The 19577-nt window shown below is 42.5% G+C and overlaps 1 protein-coding gene across 1 annotated transcript in view; it reads left to right on the top strand.

Moving 5' to 3' along the window:
• Positions 1-269: 269 nt before the first annotated feature.
• EVL (Enah/Vasp-like) overlaps positions 270-19577 on the top strand; it is a 173928-nt gene continuing 154620 nt past the window's right edge. The window contains exon 1 of the mRNA XM_050796741.1: positions 270-937. Within this exon, the coding sequence (XP_050652698.1) occupies positions 933-937 (5 nt within the window). The 5' untranslated portion in view covers positions 270-932. The remainder of the gene's footprint in view (positions 938-19577) is intronic.

Below are 19577 nucleotides of genomic sequence, written 5' to 3'. Positions count from 1 at the left end.
CGCCCCTCGGATCAGGGATGCTCCGAGTCCGAGGGAGCGGGGTGCTTAGCAGGGCCGGGTGATGGGAATCATGGGGCCATCGAGCACGGACCCTGGCTTCTCCAGTGGCCTCTGTGAGCTGTGGGGTCAGGCGGGGACTGGAGGAGCGTCCGCGCTGGGAAGGAGCGCACGGCGCCACGTGCCCGGCCGGCGCCCCCCCCCCACCCCGGCCACGCCCCTCGCTCTCCCTCAAAAAAAATCACGCCCCTCAGCCCCGCCCCTCGCGTCCGCCCCGCCCCTCGCAGCCTCAAGCTCGGCGCTCCCGGAGGCGCGGATGGTGGGGCCCCGCGCCTTTTGTGTCGGGCTTTGACCGCCGCGCGCGCTCATTCACCTCAGCGGCCGCGGGCTGAGGGGCGCACGCGCGCGCAGTCCCCTCGGCGGGCAGTGGGGCGCACAGCAACGCGCGTATCCTAGCTCTCGGCTGCTGGGCTGAGACTAGCCCGCACGCCCGCCCGCCTCTCCCTCGAGGACTCGGAGCCGCCTGCGCGCTCGCCAGGGGCCGCCGCCCCGAGTCTCAGACGGACGCGCACGCGCTCCCGCCGCCCGGACCCCAGCCGGCTCGCCCCCACCCCCTCCCCCTCCCCCTTCCCCGGCGGCGGCCCCCCAGCACGCGCCCGCGCACACGCCCGCGCACACGCCGGCCCGGGCACGCGCCCGCCAAGATGGCAGGGGCCGGGGCCCAGCTGTCAGTCGCTGCCGCCGCGGCCCTTCCCCGCAGCTAGCGGCCCCGACGCCCGCCCGGAGAAGATGAGCCCCCGCTGCCCCCCGCAGCCCAGTCAGACGCGGAGCCGCCGCGCCCGGGGCCGGCTCCCCCGCTAGCGCCCGCGCCCAGCGCCCCGCCGCCGCCGCCGCCGGGTCGCCCCTGGCCGGCGCGCCCGTCCCCGGCAGCGACAATGAGGTGAGTCGGGGCCGGCGCCTCGTGGGAGGCGGCAGCGGCGAGCGTCGGAGGGGCTGGGCTGGGGGCCCGCGGTGCCCCAGAGGGCGGGAAGGGGGGCGTCCAGAGGCCTGGGGGCGTCCGGAGGACCGCGGGGGCTCTGCAGAGATTCGGGGGCATTCAGAGCGCGGGAATGGCTTCGCGAGAGTCGTGGGGGCGTCTGGAGAGCCGGGAGGGTCTGCGGGGCTTGTGGGGGGTGGTGTTCTGCATGGGGCAGGCGGCGCTAGCCTTGGTTGCTTGTGGGGTCCTCTTAGGTTCCGGGGGGCCTGCGGCGGCCTAGGAGGCAGACCCCCGCGGGCAGGTGTGGCCGCGTCGCGACCGCGCGAGGACCGAAGTTGGCAGAAGCCCCCGTTCGGTGCCTTCCAGTCCGGAGGAGGCTGGCCTGAAGCCCTCCGGCCTTGCCGAAGCCTCCCCCTGCCAGCGCCCAGAGCCGCGTTTGAGCTTTTACAGGGGTAGTTACCCCTTGGCTTGGAGCCAGTCACCCGCTTCGTCTCCCAATTCTCAACCCCCCTTTTTTTTCTTCTTGCACGCCAGTAAAGTGCAAGACCCCCAAATGTACCACTCATTGATATATCACCCAGCTGGGGAGCCTGCTGGTTATCAGGCCAAGAAATAAAACCTTGCTTCTCCCAGAAGCCCGGTGCCCTCTCCTAGTCGCTAAACCCTCCCTTCCTCTCCAGACCCTGTCGTGACTTTTTTGGGGTAATCACTTTTTTTTTCCATTTGTGATTTTACTTTCTAAACACGTATCTCGTAAAAACTGTAGTTTGTAACTATTGTTTCCTTTTGTCTGTTTTGTATTATTTGTCAATGAAATAATACAGTATTCTTTTGTGTCTTGTGTTTTTTCAAGATGTTTTCGAGATCCATCCATTCCGTTGTAATCGTTATTTGTTCATTTTTATTGGTCTATAGTATTCTGTTGTAAGAATATACCACAGTGTACTCTTTCTACTGTTACTAGACATTTTAGTTGTTTCTAGCTTTGTCGGCTATTAACAATGCTGTTACGGATATTGTTTCTCTCTCCTGGTGCATTCATTTCTATTGGGTATATATCCAATAGAATTTTTAGGTCAAAAGATACGCATATCTTTAGCATTAGCAGTAAACACCAAGTTGCCAAAGTGGTTCTACGAGTTGACATTCTAACCAAAAAGTGTGTGAGAGTTCTTGGTGCTTCACATCCTTGCCAACACTTGGTATTGTCAGTCTTAAATTTTAACCATTCTGGTGATTATGAAATGATATTCCATTGTGGTTTTAATCTGTGGTTTCCTGTTGATTGATGAGGCTGAACATCTTTTCATTTTTATTTGGTATATTTTCTGGAGTGCCTGTTCACGTATCTTGCCCACATTTCTTTTGGGTTTTTGTTTGTTCGTTTTGTTTTGTTTTGAGATGGAGTCTCGCTCTGTCACCCAGGCTGGACTGCAGTGGTGCGATCTCGGCTCACTGCAACCTCTGACTCCTGGGTTCAAGCGATTCTGCTGTCTCAGCTTCCCGAGTAACTGGAATTACAGGTGCCTACCACCACACCTGGCTGATTTTTGTATTTTTAGTAGAGACGGGGTTTCACCATGTTGGCCAGGCTGGTCTCAAACTCCTGATCTTAGGTGATCAACCCGCTTTGGCCTCCCAAAGTGCTGGGATTACAGGCGTGAGCCACCGCACCCAACCTCTTTTGGCGTTTACATGTCAAGAAAATAGTTTCCTGTAAAATATTAGAAAGCTTACATGTGTTTTCCCTTTTACAGTAAGATATATGGTTCACTTGGAATTCATTTTTGTATAACATAATGTGGTTATGTTAAATTTTATTTTTAACACCATTTTTTTCAGCACCATTTATTAAAAAGATAATCTTTTCCCCATAACTCTGTTGTACCACCTTTGTCATCTTCCAGTTTTCCCTTTGGAGTCATTTGCTTTCTGCCCGAAGAATACTCTTTAGTATTCTTCAGTGCAGGTCTGGCAACAAATTCTTAGTGTTTGTCTAAAAACGTCATTATTTATTCTTCACTGTTTTTTTAAGTTTTATTGAGATATAATTCACATACTGTGAAATTTACCCATTTAAAGCCTATGGTTGGCCAGGCACGGTGGCTCACGCCTGTAATCCCAGCACTTTGGGAGGCCGAGGCGGGTGGATCACGAGGTCAGGAGATCGAGACCATCCTGGCTAACACGGTGAAACCCCACCTCTACTAAAAATACAAAAAATTAGCTGGGTGTGGTGGCAGGCACCTGTAGTCCCAGGTACTCTGCAGGCTGAGGCAGGAGAATGGGGTGAACCCGGGAAGCAGAGCTGGCAGTGAACCGAGATCATGCCACTGCACTCCAGCCTGGGTGACAGAGCGAGACTCTGTCTCCAAAAAATAAATAAGTAAAATAAAGCCTATGGTTTAGTGGTTTTTAGAATATTCAGTTATGCAACCATTAGTACATCTAATTTTAGAACTTTTTTTCCATTTGCGAAGTGTCTTTTTATTAGTTATAGAACTCTTGGTTTGCCATTGTTTTCTTTTAGCATTTTAAAAAGTTAATTCACTTTATTTTTCTTGTATAAAAATCCTTAATTGTATAATAGCCGTAGCTGGAGCCTGGGTTCTGGGTTCTCTGCAGTGGAGACTCTGGTCAGTGAATTCCTAGTTTCCTAATGGGTAGACTTGGTGAATACGGTCTCCTTCCAGAGGCTGGGGGTCAGATAGCTGTTAAGTCTTACAGATGACATTAATAGTGGCCTTGGTGAAGTTGCCCAAGGTGGCAGTGCAGCCCCTGACTGAGGTGTGGCAGTCCTTAATGCCAGCCATCATCAGCAGCTTTTTGGGCACAGAGATCAAGATGAAACCATTGTCTCTGTCGGTGGAGATGAGGTGTACCAGCACAGAGCTGCAGTGGTCTGTCACCTTGCAAGGAATGCTGTGGGGCTTGCCAGTGTTGTCTCCTGAGATGCCTCTCTGCACGGGGACAGTGGAGAGCTTGGCAAAGATGATGACTCCTTGGATGGTAGTAGCTACCGACTTGGAGCATTTAACACCCATACCAACATGGCTATTTTAGTCCCCAGTGGCAACAAGTGCCTTGAACGTGGACCACTGGCCAGTGCAAGTCTACATTTTTACTGGCATAATCTTAAACTCATCTTTGAGGGATGCCCCCAGGAAAAAGTCAATGATCTCAGCCTCCTTGATGGGCAGGGAGAAAAGATAGAGCTTCAGGGACTTGATCTTCATGTCCTTGACTATGCTGCCCAGTTTGATGATGGGGAGCTACTCCTTGGCCTTGGCCTTGCCACCACCAGCTCCATGGCCCCAGCCTTCACCCTGGATGCCACTGCTGTGGCCCCCCATTTTTGGGGCCTCTAGACCCTGTCACTGCACTGGTCTCATTTGCCATTTGGTGTTTTCTTGGAGAACTCTTTTAGCATTTTAAAGCTATTTCATTATCTATGACTTAGTTTCTGTTGAGAAGTCAGTTGTCTGTTGTTCCTTTGAAAGTAGTCTTTTTCGCTGGCTGTTTTTAAAGTTCTCTCTGTCTTTGGTTTTCAGCAATTTTTCTTTACTGTCCCTAGTATGGATTTCTTTTTATTTATAATTAGAGTTTTTAGGGATTCTTGAATTTGTGGCTTCATGTCTTCCATTGGTTTTGGAAATCATCAGCCATTAGTACTTCAGTTATTTCTTCTGCCACATTTTCTCTTACCTTTCCTTCAGGGCTACAATGATATATGTGAGACCATCGGTTCCCAACTTTTTTGGCACCAGGGACTGGTTTTATGAAAGAAAATTTTTCCATGGGGGGTTAGGGGGTCGTTTCGAGATAAGACTGTTCCACCTCAGATCATCAGGCATTAGCTTCTCATAAGGAGTGTACAACCTAGATCCTTGCATGCACAGTTCACAGTAGGGTTCACGCTTCTATTAGAATGTAATGCTGCAGCTCATCTGACAGGAGGCAGATTGCAGGCGGTAATGCTCACTCATCTGCCACTCACCTCCTGCTGTGCGGCCTGGTTCCTGACAGGCCACGGACCGATACTAGTTTATGGCTAGGGGTTGGGGACCCCCATGTTAGTCCATTTCACTATATCTTCTATGTCTCCTAACTGTTTCTCTGCGTTTTACATGTTTCTCTTTCTGTTCTTTATTCTGGTTATCTCCTTGTCACTAACTGTCTCTCTCCATCCCCCCTCCTCTGCTGTATATAATCTGCTATTTAAACCATCCATTGAGTTTTTAATTTCAGGGTTTTAAAATATTATTTTTAAATTTCTTTTTTGTTTTTTATTTTTATTATTTTTCAGAGTCTCATTCCTTTGCTCAGGCTAGAGTGCAGTGGCTCAGTCATGACTCTCTACAGCCTTAAACTCCCACCTTTGCCTCCCAAGTAGCTGCTACTATAGGCACACACCCCCATGGCCAGCTTTTATTTATTTATTTATTTAAGTGTCAGAGTCTTGCTGTGTTGCCCAGGCTGTTCTCAAACTCTTGGCCTCCAGTGATACTCCTCCCTCAGCCTCCCAAAGTGCTAGGATTACAGGCATAAGCCATTGTGCCCAGCTGATTTTTATATTTCTGTTTGTTTCTGTTTTGTAGTTCCAAGCTATCTGCCAAAATTATCAATCTTGTCTTTTATCTCTTTTAACATAGTAAGTGTAATTATCTTAAAGTCCGTGTTCAATTATGGCAGTATCTGTTAGTTGTTTCCAGTGTCTGTTTCTGTTGATTTTCGTTCATGTTGTCTTGTCTCCTTATGTGCCTAGTGTTTTTTTTTAAATGTGTGGTAAACATCATATTTGCAAAATTATTTGTAGGAATAATTTGAGATCTAAGATGATGCTTTTCTTCCAGAGATAATTCACATTTGCTGTTGTCAGGCACATGGGAGCACTTACAAGCGGGAATGCCTTCAGTACAGTTTCAGGAATTGAAATATCTCTAAGCTGAGCTGCAGTTCTTGTGAAGACAAACCTGTTCTGTTCACTTTTCCTCCTAATGTTTTCTTCTTCGCCAGCACCTTCACTCTCCACCCCAACACCAAACTTTTAGCATTCCCTTCAGAATTGATAAACACCCTTCAGGAAAATTAGCCTCAAACACTGAGCTCACCTTCTCAGGCTCTGACTCGCTTTCCTCCCCCATGCCTCCAGGCAGGTATTTCTTACATTTTTCCCAGCTTTTCTAGTTCTTTTTAGGTAGAGGATTGTTCTGATTTCCTTAGTCCACAGTTACTAGCAGTAAAAGTCCCTGATTTTTGCATTTTTAGGAACAGTTTGAGTCAATATTCAGTTGTGGAGATTCATGCTACCAGGTTATGGAAGCTGTAGAGAACAGTGACACCTATTTTCTTGTGTTCTGTCCTAATTGTATTAGATTCTGCCAGTTTGTGAAATACTTTTGGAATCAAGATAACTTTAAGAATAAATCTTTAGCTCTCCTTAATACATAATTAATTGAAAAAATAGCAGTTTAGCTCAGGTCATTACTATAAAGCAAAATATTTGGGGGGCAGGTACTTTTATCTCCTTTCCGTGGTTCCTTTCTCCTGTCTTGATTTCCTTATTTATTTGATAAAAATTATGCTCTAACCAGTCCTCCTGAATAGAAATTTAATTTATTTTTTATTTTTATTATTTTTTTTAGACTGAGTCTCACTCTGTTGCCTAGGCTGGAGCGCAGTGGTGCAATCTCAGCTCACTGCAACCTCCATCTCCCGGGTTCAAGTGATTCTCCTGCCTCAGCCTCCTGAGTAGCTGGGATTACAGGCACCCACCACTACATGCAGCTAATATTTTGTATTTTTAGTAGAGACGGGGTTTCCCTATGTTGACCAGGCTGGTCTCAAACTCCTGACCTCGTGATTCACCCACCTTGGCCCCCCAAAGTGTTGGGATTATAGGTGTGAGCCACCGTGCCCAGCCAGAAGGTTTAATTTTTGAGTCAACAATAGCATAAGAGCATTCTCAGATCTCATTCTTTGGGATCTGAAAAAGTCCCAAAGACTTTTTGGCCAGGCACGGTAGCTCATGCCTGTAATCCCAGCACTTTGGGAGGCCGAGGCAGGCAGATCACCTGAGGTCAGGAGTTCAAGACCAGCCTGTCCAACATGGTGAAACCCTCATCTCTACTAAAAATACAATAGTTAGCCAGGCGTGGTGGTGGGCGCCTGTAATCCCAGCTACTTGGAGGCTGACGACGCAGCAGAATCACTTGAACCTGGAAGGCGGAGGTTACAGTAAGCTGAGATCTTGCCTTTGCACTCCAGCTTGGGTGACAGCGAGACTCTGTCTCAAAAAAAAAAAAAAAAAGTCATGGATGTAGAAATAAAAGTTCTTAGTGGTTTTTCCAGAATGAAGAACCGTTTTTTCTTTTCTTTTTTTAAAGTCAATCATTTTTTTACACACATTTTTAAAATTGCTACAGACAGTGTAACATGGTTCTCCATTGCAGACTGCTTATAGTTAAATACCTGTACATGTATATTTACCTGTACCTGAAGTACTTGGCTTTAGTACATGGATTTAAATGAGTCCAGGGGGACTATTCATTACCTTTGTTGTCAGATTTGATTTGATTATTTGTAAGCAATTTGTTTTACCTATGATAACACTTTCCTTTTGTTCAGTCCTAGATTTTTAAAACGAAAGTAGCGTATTATTTCTCTTGATATATACTCTCATGAGAGTATACAGATAGGACCTATTGCTAAAAGTCTAAAATGTAACATCCAAACTGTGTTCCTTTTGGAGCATCTCAGGAAGCCATATGCTGGAGATGCATTCTAACACTCGAGGCACATGTCCACTTATTTTAGTGAAAAAGTACTATTGAATCAACTTATTCAGATAAAGTACTATTGAATCAACTTATTCAGATAATGAAGTCTAAGTCTGAATTTTTCTTTATTTTCTAGACTACTGCCTGAATTCTTGTTTCTCTTTTTCTAACAGACTCTATTATGTATTTTCATATTTTCATTGATAAATCATTTTTTGAAGGCTTACTGTTGTCTGGTACTGGATTAGATGGGGTAAGGAGGTGGAAAGAACTAGACACTCCCATCCCCCACTCTCACCGCCCATCCACAAATAATCCCCATACCTAAAAGATTTACAGAAACTTACTGGGCCTTTCTGCAGTTGAAAACAAACAAATAAAAAAACCCTCCCACATATACACAATATGCAATCTATTTCTACTTATATATTTGAGTCATTTATCTATCAGGAACATTCTCTTCTGTGAACATTTTCCCTATCTGCTTTTAAAGATTTAGATACAGAAGTTAAAAAAATTTTAGGTCATTAAGTTTTGTTCCTGATGATTTTTCCATATTTCTGACATTTAGGATATTGTTCTTCTAGAATTTTAATTATTAAACTTTTTTTTTTTCGGTTATACGTGAAGTTGGCCCTCTGTATCTGTTGATTCTGCATCTGTAGGTTGAACCAACCTTGGATGGACTTTTTTTTTTAAAAAAGGATGGTTGTGTCTATACTGAACATGTACTGACATTTTTTCTTGTCATTATCCCCTAAATAATATAGTATAGCAACTATTTATATAGCATTTCCATTGTATTAGGTGTTATAAAGTAATCTAGAGATGATTTAAGGTATATGGGAAGATATACCTGGGCTATATGCAAATATGACTCCATTTTACGTAAGGGATTTGAGCATCTGCAAACTTTGGTATCTGAGATGGGTCCTGGAACCAGACTCCTGTGGATACTGAGTATGACTGTATAACAGTTTTTAAAATTCATTCTTCAGATGGTCTGAAATATGAGGTAGAGACTGAAATTACATTTTTCTCAAAATTGCTGGTCAGATACTTGATCATATCAGTAGTTTATATGGTAGAGATAACAGCAACATTTTTTGGGTTGGACGTCCGTGCAGGCATCTGGATCCCAGCATCCCGGGGCATGTGGTTGTAGCTGGTAATGTCTGCATGCGTGAGAATCACCTCTAATTCTCAGAAAACTTACCTGTCTCCCCCAGGGCCAGCCTTGTATATGTGAGGCATGGCCAGTCCAGCCTGTCAGCAGGTCTGGTTATGAGCCAAGAACCGCTTCATCTGGGCCAACGGCACTTTATTGATATTGGAGTTCTACAGAACGCAGTGTGATTGCAGAATACAGTATAAAATAAACAGGTACAAACACAGTCCTCATTTCTCACCTTTAGCCTGTACTAGCTATCACAGTTGGGTCCAAATATATTTCTGAACCCAGTGCTGCAAATTGCGGGTGCAGGGCATTTCTTAAGGTGGCTTTTGTAAGGACTGTAGGGATTCTGTGTGTATCTTTCCAGGCTCTCTTGTTCTGTCTGCCTGTTCTTAGGCCTGTGCCATTACCATACCTTGTGGACAGTGATTATAATTTGAGCGGCATCATTGTTTGATTAGTGTTTTGAATTTTGCTGGTTTGGTGATTTTGTTTGTATTTAATTTATACATTTGTTTTTTGCTTATCTAGTTATATAAGCATAAGACATTTAAACTTAGTTTTATAGTTGTGTATATAAGCTGGGTGTGGTGTCACATGCCTGTAATCCCAGCTACTCGGAGGCTGAGCAGGAGGATGGCTTGGGGCCAAAAGTTTGAGACCAGCGATGTGGGGGGTGTGTGGGGAGGTAGGCAACATAGTGAGATCCTATCTCAAAAAAAAAAAAGGTGCAGGCATCTGTTTTTTAGGCTTTTGGCTGGCACTTCTGTTGATTAAGAAAAATAATAGGCCAGGCATGGTGGCTCCCACCTGCAATCCCAGCACTTTGGGAGGTCGAGGTGGCAGATGGATCACCTGAGGTCAGGATTTCGAGACCAGCCTGGCCAACGTGGTGAAACCCCGTCTCTACTAAAAATACAAACATTAGCCAGGCGTGGTGGTGGGTGCCTGTAATCCCAGCTGCTTGGGAGGCTGAGGCACTAGAATCACTTGAACCTGGGAGGCGGAGGTTGCAGTGAGCTGAGATCATGTCATTGCACTCCGGCCTGGGCAACAGAGTGAAACACTGTCTCAAAAATAAAATTAAAAAAAAGAAAAATAATAATTATATATAAGCCAAATAAATAGAAATTAAGTCATATTGTTTCACATACAGGTTTTTCCCCTTTAAAGAGAATATGTGAACTGCCCATGTTTGAGGAGCCTTGCAGTAGACTCACCCTGGAGATACAGTGGGTGCACAATAAAGCCGTAAAGCAAATATTGTAAGAAAGCAAGTCACAGGAATTGTTTTGTTTCCAAGTGCATATAAAAGTTATGTTTACACTATACCATAGTCTGTTAGGTGTGCAGTATCACTGTGTCTAGAAAATGTACATACCTTCATTAGAAAACACCCTATTGCTTAAAAATGCTAGCAAAGTGAGCATAGGGTATTGGAAAAAATGATGCCAATAGATTTGCTCAGTGCAGTTGCTACAAACCTTCAATTGGTAAAGCAATACCTGTGAAGCTCAATAAAGTGAAGCGCAATGAAACGAGGTCTGTCTGGATAAGCTTGATGAAGGGACTCTTGAGCTGCCAAATGAATATATCGCAAATGCTATAGTAAGAGTGATGGTAACTCAGGGGAAAGCACTTCCAGCTGATGTGGGAGTGAGGGTGAGAAGAGTGGCTGGTCCCTTCATGAAACAGTTAAGTAGAGTTTGAAAATAGAATGGTATAATATAAAGAAAACAATACAAGTCAGCATAGATCCTGCTCTTTACAGATAACCACATCAAACCTGTGGTGTAGTTCCTTTATCATTCCCAGGTATAAGTGAAACATTTTTACAAAATTGAAAGTGTACTGTTTATTTGTATTGGGCATTGTACATTTAATATATATGCACTCCCCCCTTACTAAATATTCTTTGAAAACAGTTAAAATAGCTGAATAATAGTCTGTCAGATCGTATGCTATATATTTTAATGGTATTTTGGGGACCAAAGGGTATAAACATTTTAAAGGCTATCAATATGTACTACCAGAATGTTAATTTTAAAGGAGAGAGAAAGAGATTAATGAATAGAAGTTTAATCCTTGAGGTTTAACTTGGAGGTTCTCCCAAAAACAAAGCAAGCACCGAAGGAAGGACTTTGGAAAGGAATCAGAAGAGAGAAGTAAATGGAGTTAAGAAGGAGAGGGGGGGAAAATTACTTACTTTGAAATGGTGTAGTTCTGCCTACTCACCAGTGGAGGGAGCCCTGTTCCCAGTTCCTCTGTAAGCGATTCATACGAAGATGTATTGTCTTTGTCTCTAGGGCTGTGTGAAAGACATCTACTCTTCAGTTTGCAGTTAATGTAGGTATGTAAAGGGACTTCTTAAAAAGAATTTGAGTTAGATTTAAAATGTTTTAGTTTAATTTAACCCCCGTATACTAAGCAGCCTGGGTTTTAGAGTCAGACCTGGATTCTGCCCCAGAGGTACTGCTTATCAGCTAACTTGACTTTTAGCAATTTACTTAACCTTTATGAGTCTTCATTTTTCTCAACTATAAATGAGGACAGTTCACTTTCTTCAGAGGGTTTTGTGAGGATCAAATGAGAATACATGAAAAGTTCTTAGCTTATGATAGTCAATAAAGGTTAGTTATCTGCCCTACTCCACCCCACCCCAGCCTCACCACCCTGTATTTATTTTCTAGGGTTTATCTTCCATGAGGGTATGGGACAATTCTGGTTTCAAATATTCTGCCCTTTTATCAGATGACTATATAACTTACCTTCATATATGATAAATTTTGGTTTAGAAACTGCAGTTGCTATTGATGCATCAACTTCTAAGAAAGATTCAGGGATATTCTCTGTGAAACATGAAATAGACAAAATAAAGATAAAACAGGAGACATAATATTTGGGGGTAGAGGAGATAATTGTGCCAGAAAACTTAGATTAAGAAATAGTTACTTCAGTCGAGCACACTTAGCTGTGAAATTCATGAAAGTCATGGCAAAAAGGGAAACATAAGCCACTGTGTGCCTCTCCTTGGGTAATAAAGGAGAGATGTGCCATTTTATAGCTCTAAAGGTGTGTTTTCTATGGATCTTAAAGAGACAGTGGACCTTACAAGAGCTTGGTGTTGGCAGCCGCTTACACGCTTCTCCAGTCCTTTTCCCATGTGATGTATTTGTCCTGGGCCTCTTCTTTAAAAGGTTCCAGCACTCTCAGCCATTCTCTGGGTCCTGCCTACTACTCTGCTGCTTTTGTAGAGCTGTGTTTATTGCACTGATCTTCTCTTCTCCCTTCTCTCTCAAAGAATTCTTAAATAAGAAAAGGTCTGATGAACTAAATCATGCAAGTTGATCTCAGTCTAGCTGCTTCCTTTTCCTCTTTACCTTGCTAACTTCTTAGCCTTCAAATCTTAGTTGAAACATCACTTCCTCAGGGAGGCAGCCTTTGACCCTTAGCCTAGCTGAGGGTCTTTTCCTGTTAATTACCTTTGTGATATCCCATATTTCCTCTTCGGTAACTGTTTATATGTAATTACTTAAAATTTCTCTGATCTACTGAAGGCTTTATAAAGGCAGAGATTATGCTTGTTTTGATCTCTGCTAGAACCCCAGAGCCTAGCACTGGTACTTGGCACTTGGTAGATGTTTAATAAAACATTGACACTGCCACCTATACCTAAGATGGATAGTTGATTGTGGCATTCATCCCAGTTTGGCATGGATCCTTCTAAGGACAACATTTCAGGTAGCCTCCCCCAAATAGTAGAAGCTAGCATCCAAGCGAAAGCTATTTTATTATGTGCTTAATGACTTAATGCATTACTGGAGTGACAGTGATTTAGTCTATTGTGTCCTTACTGCTGCCATAAGTCATGATTTGTTTGGTGATGTGTGGATGGGTATTTTTTTCTGTGATTTCTTTGTAAGGACATTATCCACTGTAACCCTTAGTATCCCAGATGTTTCTCGAACTTGAATATGCATAGGAATCACTGGGGGCATGTGTACTTATGTATGTGTCTTTCCAAAATGGAGACACAGCCCCATCCCCAAGGATGAATGAATGCTTTTCTTTCTTTCTTTTTTAAATTAATAGACTTTGTATTTTAGAACAGTTTTAGATTTATAGAAAAATTGAGAAGGTAGTACAGAGAGTTCCTGTACACCTCCTGCACACATATAGTTTCTCCTGTTATTAACATCTTATATTAGTATGATACATTATTACTGATAAGTTGTTATTATTTGAGACGGAGTTTTGCTCTGGTTGCCCAGGCTGGAGTGCAGTGGTGCGAACTTGGCTCACTGCAACCTCCACCTCCCAGTTTCAAGCGATTCTCCTGCCTCAGCCTCCCCAGTAGCTGGGATTACAGGTGTGCTTCACCACACCCAGCTGATTTTTTTATATTTTTAGTAGAGACTGAATTTCACCATATTGGCCAGGTTGGTCTCAAACTCCTGACCTCAGGTGATCCACCCGCCTGGGCCTCCCGAGTAGCTGGGATTACAGGCATGAGTCACTGTGCCCAGCTGACATTATTATTAATTAAAGTCCAGCATTTATTCAAGTTTCCTTTGTTTCTACCCAATATCCCTTTTCTGTTCCAGGATCCCATTCAAGACATTAGTTTAGTTTGTGTATAACAATGTTAAGTTGTTATATCTCTTTATGCTCCTCTTGGTGGTAATGGTTTCTCAGACTTATTTAATTTTAATCATATTTGCTTACATTTTTGCTTGACAGATACATACATATTGAGTACCTACTACATGCAAGATAGTGGGGCTAGGGATAGAGAGCTATGGAGACCTACATAAGCCTCAAGGAGTTTGTAGCCAAGAAGAATAGCATGGGGCATATGAGATGAAAGTGTCAGAAATGAAAAGTTATGTTATGAATGACATAATTTTTATTTATTATTATTATTACGTTTGAGATGGGCCTAGGGGAACTGGTAGGATTTTGACTGGGCTTATCTTCTGTTTTGGTTCTTCACCTTTGTACTTCCTTGAACTGTTCTATTCTTTCTTCCAGTTGGCTTTTCAGATGCTTGAAGACAATGGACTTCAGTAAGTCTTGCCTTTTCTTGGTTAAAAGTCCTTGGTCTTGGCCAGGCACGGTGGCTCGTGCCTGTAATCCCAGCACTTTGGGAGGCTGAGGTAGGTGGATCACCTGAGGTCGGGAGTTCGTGATCAGCCTGACCAACATGGAGAAACCCTCTCTCTACTAAAAATACAAGATTAGCTGGGTATGGTGGCGCATGCCTGTAATCCCAGCTACTCAGGAGGCTGAAGCAGGAGAATCGCTTGAACCCAGGAGGTGGAGGTTGCAGTGAGCCAGGATCGCACCATTGCACTCTGGCCTGGGCAACAAGAGTGAAACTCCTTCTCAAAAAAGAAAAGTCTTTGTTCTTTTAACCATTTGTTACTAATTAGCGGTCCTTCTGTAGACCTTCCTTTCACTGAGCTCTGGCCTGCTGAAGTCCTTTAGCAATTTAGATCTCTAACTTTGGCTTGAATGCAGAAAGTTGTTCGACCTAGCACACAAATGAAACGCTGAATACAAAACACAAACATACTACACCTTGGAGCCTGTTTGCTAATAGATCAAAATCAAATGTATTGGCTGGGCACGATGGCTTATGCCTGTAATCCCAGCACTTTGGGAGGCCGAGGCGAGTGCATCACCTGAAGTCAGGAGTTCAAGACCAGCCAGACCAACATGGCTAAACCCCGTGCCTGCTAAAAATATAAAAATTAGCCAGACGTAATGGCATGCACCTGTAGTCCCAGCCACTCGGGTGGGTGAGGCATGAGAATTGCTTGAACCCAGGAGGTGGAGGTTGTGGTGAGCTGAAATTACGCCACTGTACTCTAGCCTGGGTGACAGAGTGAGACTCTGTCTCAAAAAAAAAAAAAAAGAAAAAAAGATCAAATTTATCCACTGGCACTGTGTCCTTCTACCAGCTGAGATTTCTAAGAGAACAGCTTCAGGGTCCCGTTTGTGAACATTTTGTTTCCTGGGAAGAAGGAAAATGCTCTCCTCAATTTGTATCATTAAGCAAAGTCAAACTGTAAGCAACAGACTGAATCAGATAGAGTGTCCCAATTAGAGGAGCAGCACTAGGAAGAGAACCAGCTGGTGCCTTCACAAGATCAGAGTGATATGCTTCAGAGTGTCCAAGGCTATGGGTGATGAGGCAGCATGACTGTGAAGTGCACATATGGTAGTAATTCCACAAATATTTATTGAGTTCATTGTGCTGATTTCTGGACTATGAATTGAAGACATGGTTTTCTATACATGTAGCCTAGTTCCAAGGAGATAGAGCATAGGTATGTGCAATTCAGCATGTCTACAACTGGACTTACTAACCCTACATTTATGAGCAATTGTTTTTTGACAAGAGTGCGAGACAATTCAATGGGGGAAAATAGCCTTTTCAACAAAAACTGGTACAAAATACCCACATACAAAGGAATACAATTGGACCCTACCTCACACCATATACAAAATTCAACTTAAAGTAGATTGTAAACTTAAGTGGAAGAACTAAAGCTTTAGAACTCATATAGGAGAAAATACAAGAGTAAATCTTGTGACCTTATGTTAGACGATGGTTTCTTAGAAATAGCACCAAAAGCACAAATGACCAATAAATAAATAAAATTGGATTTCATCAATATTAAAAATGTTTCTGCTGAAAATGGTACTATCAATAAAGCGACAAGACGATTCTCATAATGGGAGAAAATATTTGCAAATCATATATCTGATAAGAGATTTATATCTAGAATATATGAAGAACTCTTATATTTTGCTATGGTCTAAAAGTTTGTGTGCTCCCAAAATTTATATGTTGAAATACTACCCCCCCAAGATTATATTATTAAGAAGTGGGGCCTTTGGAATATGATTAGGTCATGAGGGTTGAACTGTCATATATGGGCTTAGTGTCTTTATAAAAGAGGTTAGAGGCCGGGTGTGGTGGATCACGCCTGTAATCCTAGCACTTTGGGAGGCTGAGGTGGGTGAATCAGCTGAGGTCAGGAGTTCGAGACCAGCCTGGCCAACATGGTGAAACCCCGTCTCTACTAAAAATACAAAACTTAACCTGGCACTGTGGCACATTCCTGTAATCCCAGCTACTTGGGAGGCTGAGGAAGGAGAATCACTTGAACCTGGGAAGTGGAGGTTGCAGTGAGCCGAGATTGCACCACTGCCCTCCAGCCTATGTGACAGGAGTGAGACTCCATCTTAAGTAAACAAACAAACAAACAAACAAATAAAAGGTGTTTGAGGGAGCTTGTTTGCCTCTCCTAGCATGTGAGGATGCAGCAAGAAGGCTCTATGAGGAAAAGGCCTTCAACACATAGTTAATTTGCTGGTGCCTTCATCTTGGACTTCTCAGCTTCTAGAACTGTGAGAAATAAATGTTGTTTATAAGCCACACAGTTTCTGGTATTTTTGTTATAGCAGCTTGAATAGACTAAGACATCTCAACAATGAAAAGACAACCTGATTTTTTTTTTTTTTTTTTTTTTTTTTTTTTTTTTTTTGAGACAGAGTTTCACTCATGTTGCCCAGGCTGGAGTGCAATGGCGTGATCTCGGCTTACCAATACCTCCGCCCCCCGGGTTCAAGCAATTCTCCTGCTTCAGCCTCCCAAGTAGCTGGGATTACAAGCATGCACCACCACGTCTGGCTAATTTTGTATTTTTTTAGTAGAGATGGGGTTTCTCCATGTTGGTCAGGCTACTCCCAAACTCCTGACCTCAGGTGATCTGCCCACCTCGGCCTCCCGAAGTGCTGTGATTACAGGCGTGAGCCACCGCGCCTGACCAAGACAACCTGATTTTAAAATGGGCAAATGATTTGAATAGATACCTTCCTGAAGAAGATACACAGATGGCCAGTAAGCACTTGAAAAGGCGCTTAGCATCATTAGACAAGAGGAAATGCAAACCAAACCACAATGAGATACCATTTCATACTCACTAGGATGGTTTGAATTAAAAAAATAATAACAAATGTTGGTGAGAATGAGAATAACCCTTACACATTGGAAATGTGGATAAACCTCACATATTGGAGCCCTCATACATTGCTGGGGAGTGTAAAATGGTGCAGCTGCTTTGGAAAACAGTTTGTCAGTTTTTCAGTTTTTAGACATAGAGTTACGCTATGACCTATCAGTTGCACTCGTAGGAAGATAGCCAAGAGAAATTAGAGCATATCTCTACACAGAACTTACACACAAATGATCATAGTGTTATTCATGATAGCCTCAAAGTAGAAACAACCCAAATGTTCATGAATCGATGAATGGATAAACAAAATGTGGTATATGCATACAGTGCAATAAAAAGTAATGAAATACTGATACTGATATAACATGGATGAACATTGGAAACATTATGCTCAATGAAAGGTGCAGTCACAAAAGACCACATGTTGTATGATTCCATTTACATGAAATGTCCGAAATAGGCAAATCTATAGAGACAGAAAGTAGATTAGTGGTTGCTTGGGTGGGTGGAGGGTATGGGACTGAGGGTCAGTTTGAGAATGGGGAGTAACTACTAATGAGCACAAGATTTCTATTGGAGATAATGCCAGTATTGCAAGATTGGATTATGGTAATGGTTGCACAATTCTGTGAATATCCTAAAAACCATTGTATACTTTAAATGGGTGAATTTTATGGAAAAAAAAAATCTGTTCCTCAGTAAATCTTTTTTAAAACAACTGAACTCACTGTGTTCCTTCCCAGACTTGTCTTTTTTCAGAACCTTTATTCCCAGAGATACACACTTTGTGATCCAAAATAGAAACCTGGAGGTGTGATGGAGTGTCTCAATTCCCTCCTGTCACATCCAGGTGTCTTTATCATTTCTTCTTCCTCAATAATCTCTTCTGTTTGTCTCCATCTCCCCAGGGCCATGATACTGATTTAAGTCAGGTCTTCATCATTATTAAAACGCCATAATTATATTCCACTTTTGTTTTCTACATCTTAAAATGTCTCCTCTGTGCTTTGTTGTAGTACTCAAATGTGAGTTAATATTTTCTTCCTAGGTTTCTTGAGGATATTCCCGTATGTTTATAATAAAGTCATAACTCCTAGAGAGTATGCAAAGTCTTGGTGAGCTGACCTCTTTGAAGACTCTCCAGATGTAATCTCTTCTGTTTTCCCTGTTATAAGGAATCCACCCTCATATATTTTTTATACATCTTTTACCTTGTATATAATACTCGTTCTGATTGTAGTGCCACATTTCAGGTGATCAGCAGTTACATGGTGGCTGCCATATTGGACAGCACAGATTATAGACCATTTTCATTATTGTGGACAGTTCTAATAGACAGTACTGGTCTAATACCTGGCATAGCTTACTGTGGCACTCAGTAAATATCTGGTAAATGAATGAATGTAATCATAGCTATTATCTGTGGCAGGTATTCACCCAGCTCCTGCTTTTATACTTGTAATAGTAAGTCAGTCCGTGGATTATGAGGCAATTTATTACTATTGAATTGAATTACTAAACTACCCCTAGTTATTTTTTCCTTCCCCTTATACTCAGCTAGTATTTGCTCCTCTGAAATTTTTACTGTTGACCCAACTTTTGCATAATTCAAAACAGCACCCAAGAATTAAAATATGGCAATCATTTCCCCCAAGTCTTCTCTTCTCTAGGTTAAACACTTTGTTTACTTAAGCTTTGTATAACATGATCAGAGTAATCCATGAAGGCTGGAGTCACTTTTCCAAACTCCTGTTAATGTTGGTATTTTGACCTCCTCCCTGAATCACAAATATTCTTAATGACATCTAGAATGGTGAATCTTTTCAGAAGATTTTCAATTTACTTTGCTCAGATTCATCTTCTGGCATATACTAGGATATCAACGAAGTTCAGAAAACTTGCTTAACAATAATTTATTTTCAGTGTTCTCTCTTTTTTAATTTTAATTTTTATTGTAAAAACATTAAACCCACCGTCTTAACCATTTTTAAGTGTACAGTTCTTTAGTGTTAAGTATATGCACATTGTTGTCCAGTAGATCTCTAGAACTTTTTTATCTTGCAAAATTGAAACTCTAAGCCCCGTTAAACACTAATTCCCACTCTCCCTCTCCTGACAACCCTTGGCACCTACCTTCTTTCCATTTCTATGATTTTGACTACTTTAAATACTTAAACTGAGTGAAATCATATAGCATTTGTCCCTTTGTGACTAGCTAATTTCGCTTAGCATAATACCCTTGAGGTTCATCCATATTGTAGCATATGACCAGATGTCCTTTTTTTAAAGGCTGCAAAATATTATACTCCATATATATATATAGAGAGAGAGACGCCACTTTTAAAAAAGTCATTCATTGTCAATGGAATTTGGGTTGCTTCCACTCTTGGCTATTGTGAATAATTCTGTAGTGAACATGAGTATGCAGATACCTCTTCAAGATCCTACTTTGCATTCTTTGGATACATACCCAGAAATGGTTCTGGATATATATATATGGGGAGTGTGTATGTGTGTGTACCCAATTGTATATAGAGCTGTATGTATATAGATGACCCTTGAACAACATGGGTTTGAACTATGCTGGTCTGCTTATATGCAGATTTTTTTCAATAAATATATTG

This window comes from Macaca thibetana, chromosome 7 (assembly GCF_024542745.1).
Source record: "Macaca thibetana thibetana isolate TM-01 chromosome 7, ASM2454274v1, whole genome shotgun sequence".
In the NCBI taxonomy this organism is placed as follows: Eukaryota; Metazoa; Chordata; class Mammalia; order Primates; family Cercopithecidae; genus Macaca; species Macaca thibetana.
Note: the sequence above shows the minus strand (reverse complement) of the source record. Positions and strands in the feature narration are given on the sequence as shown.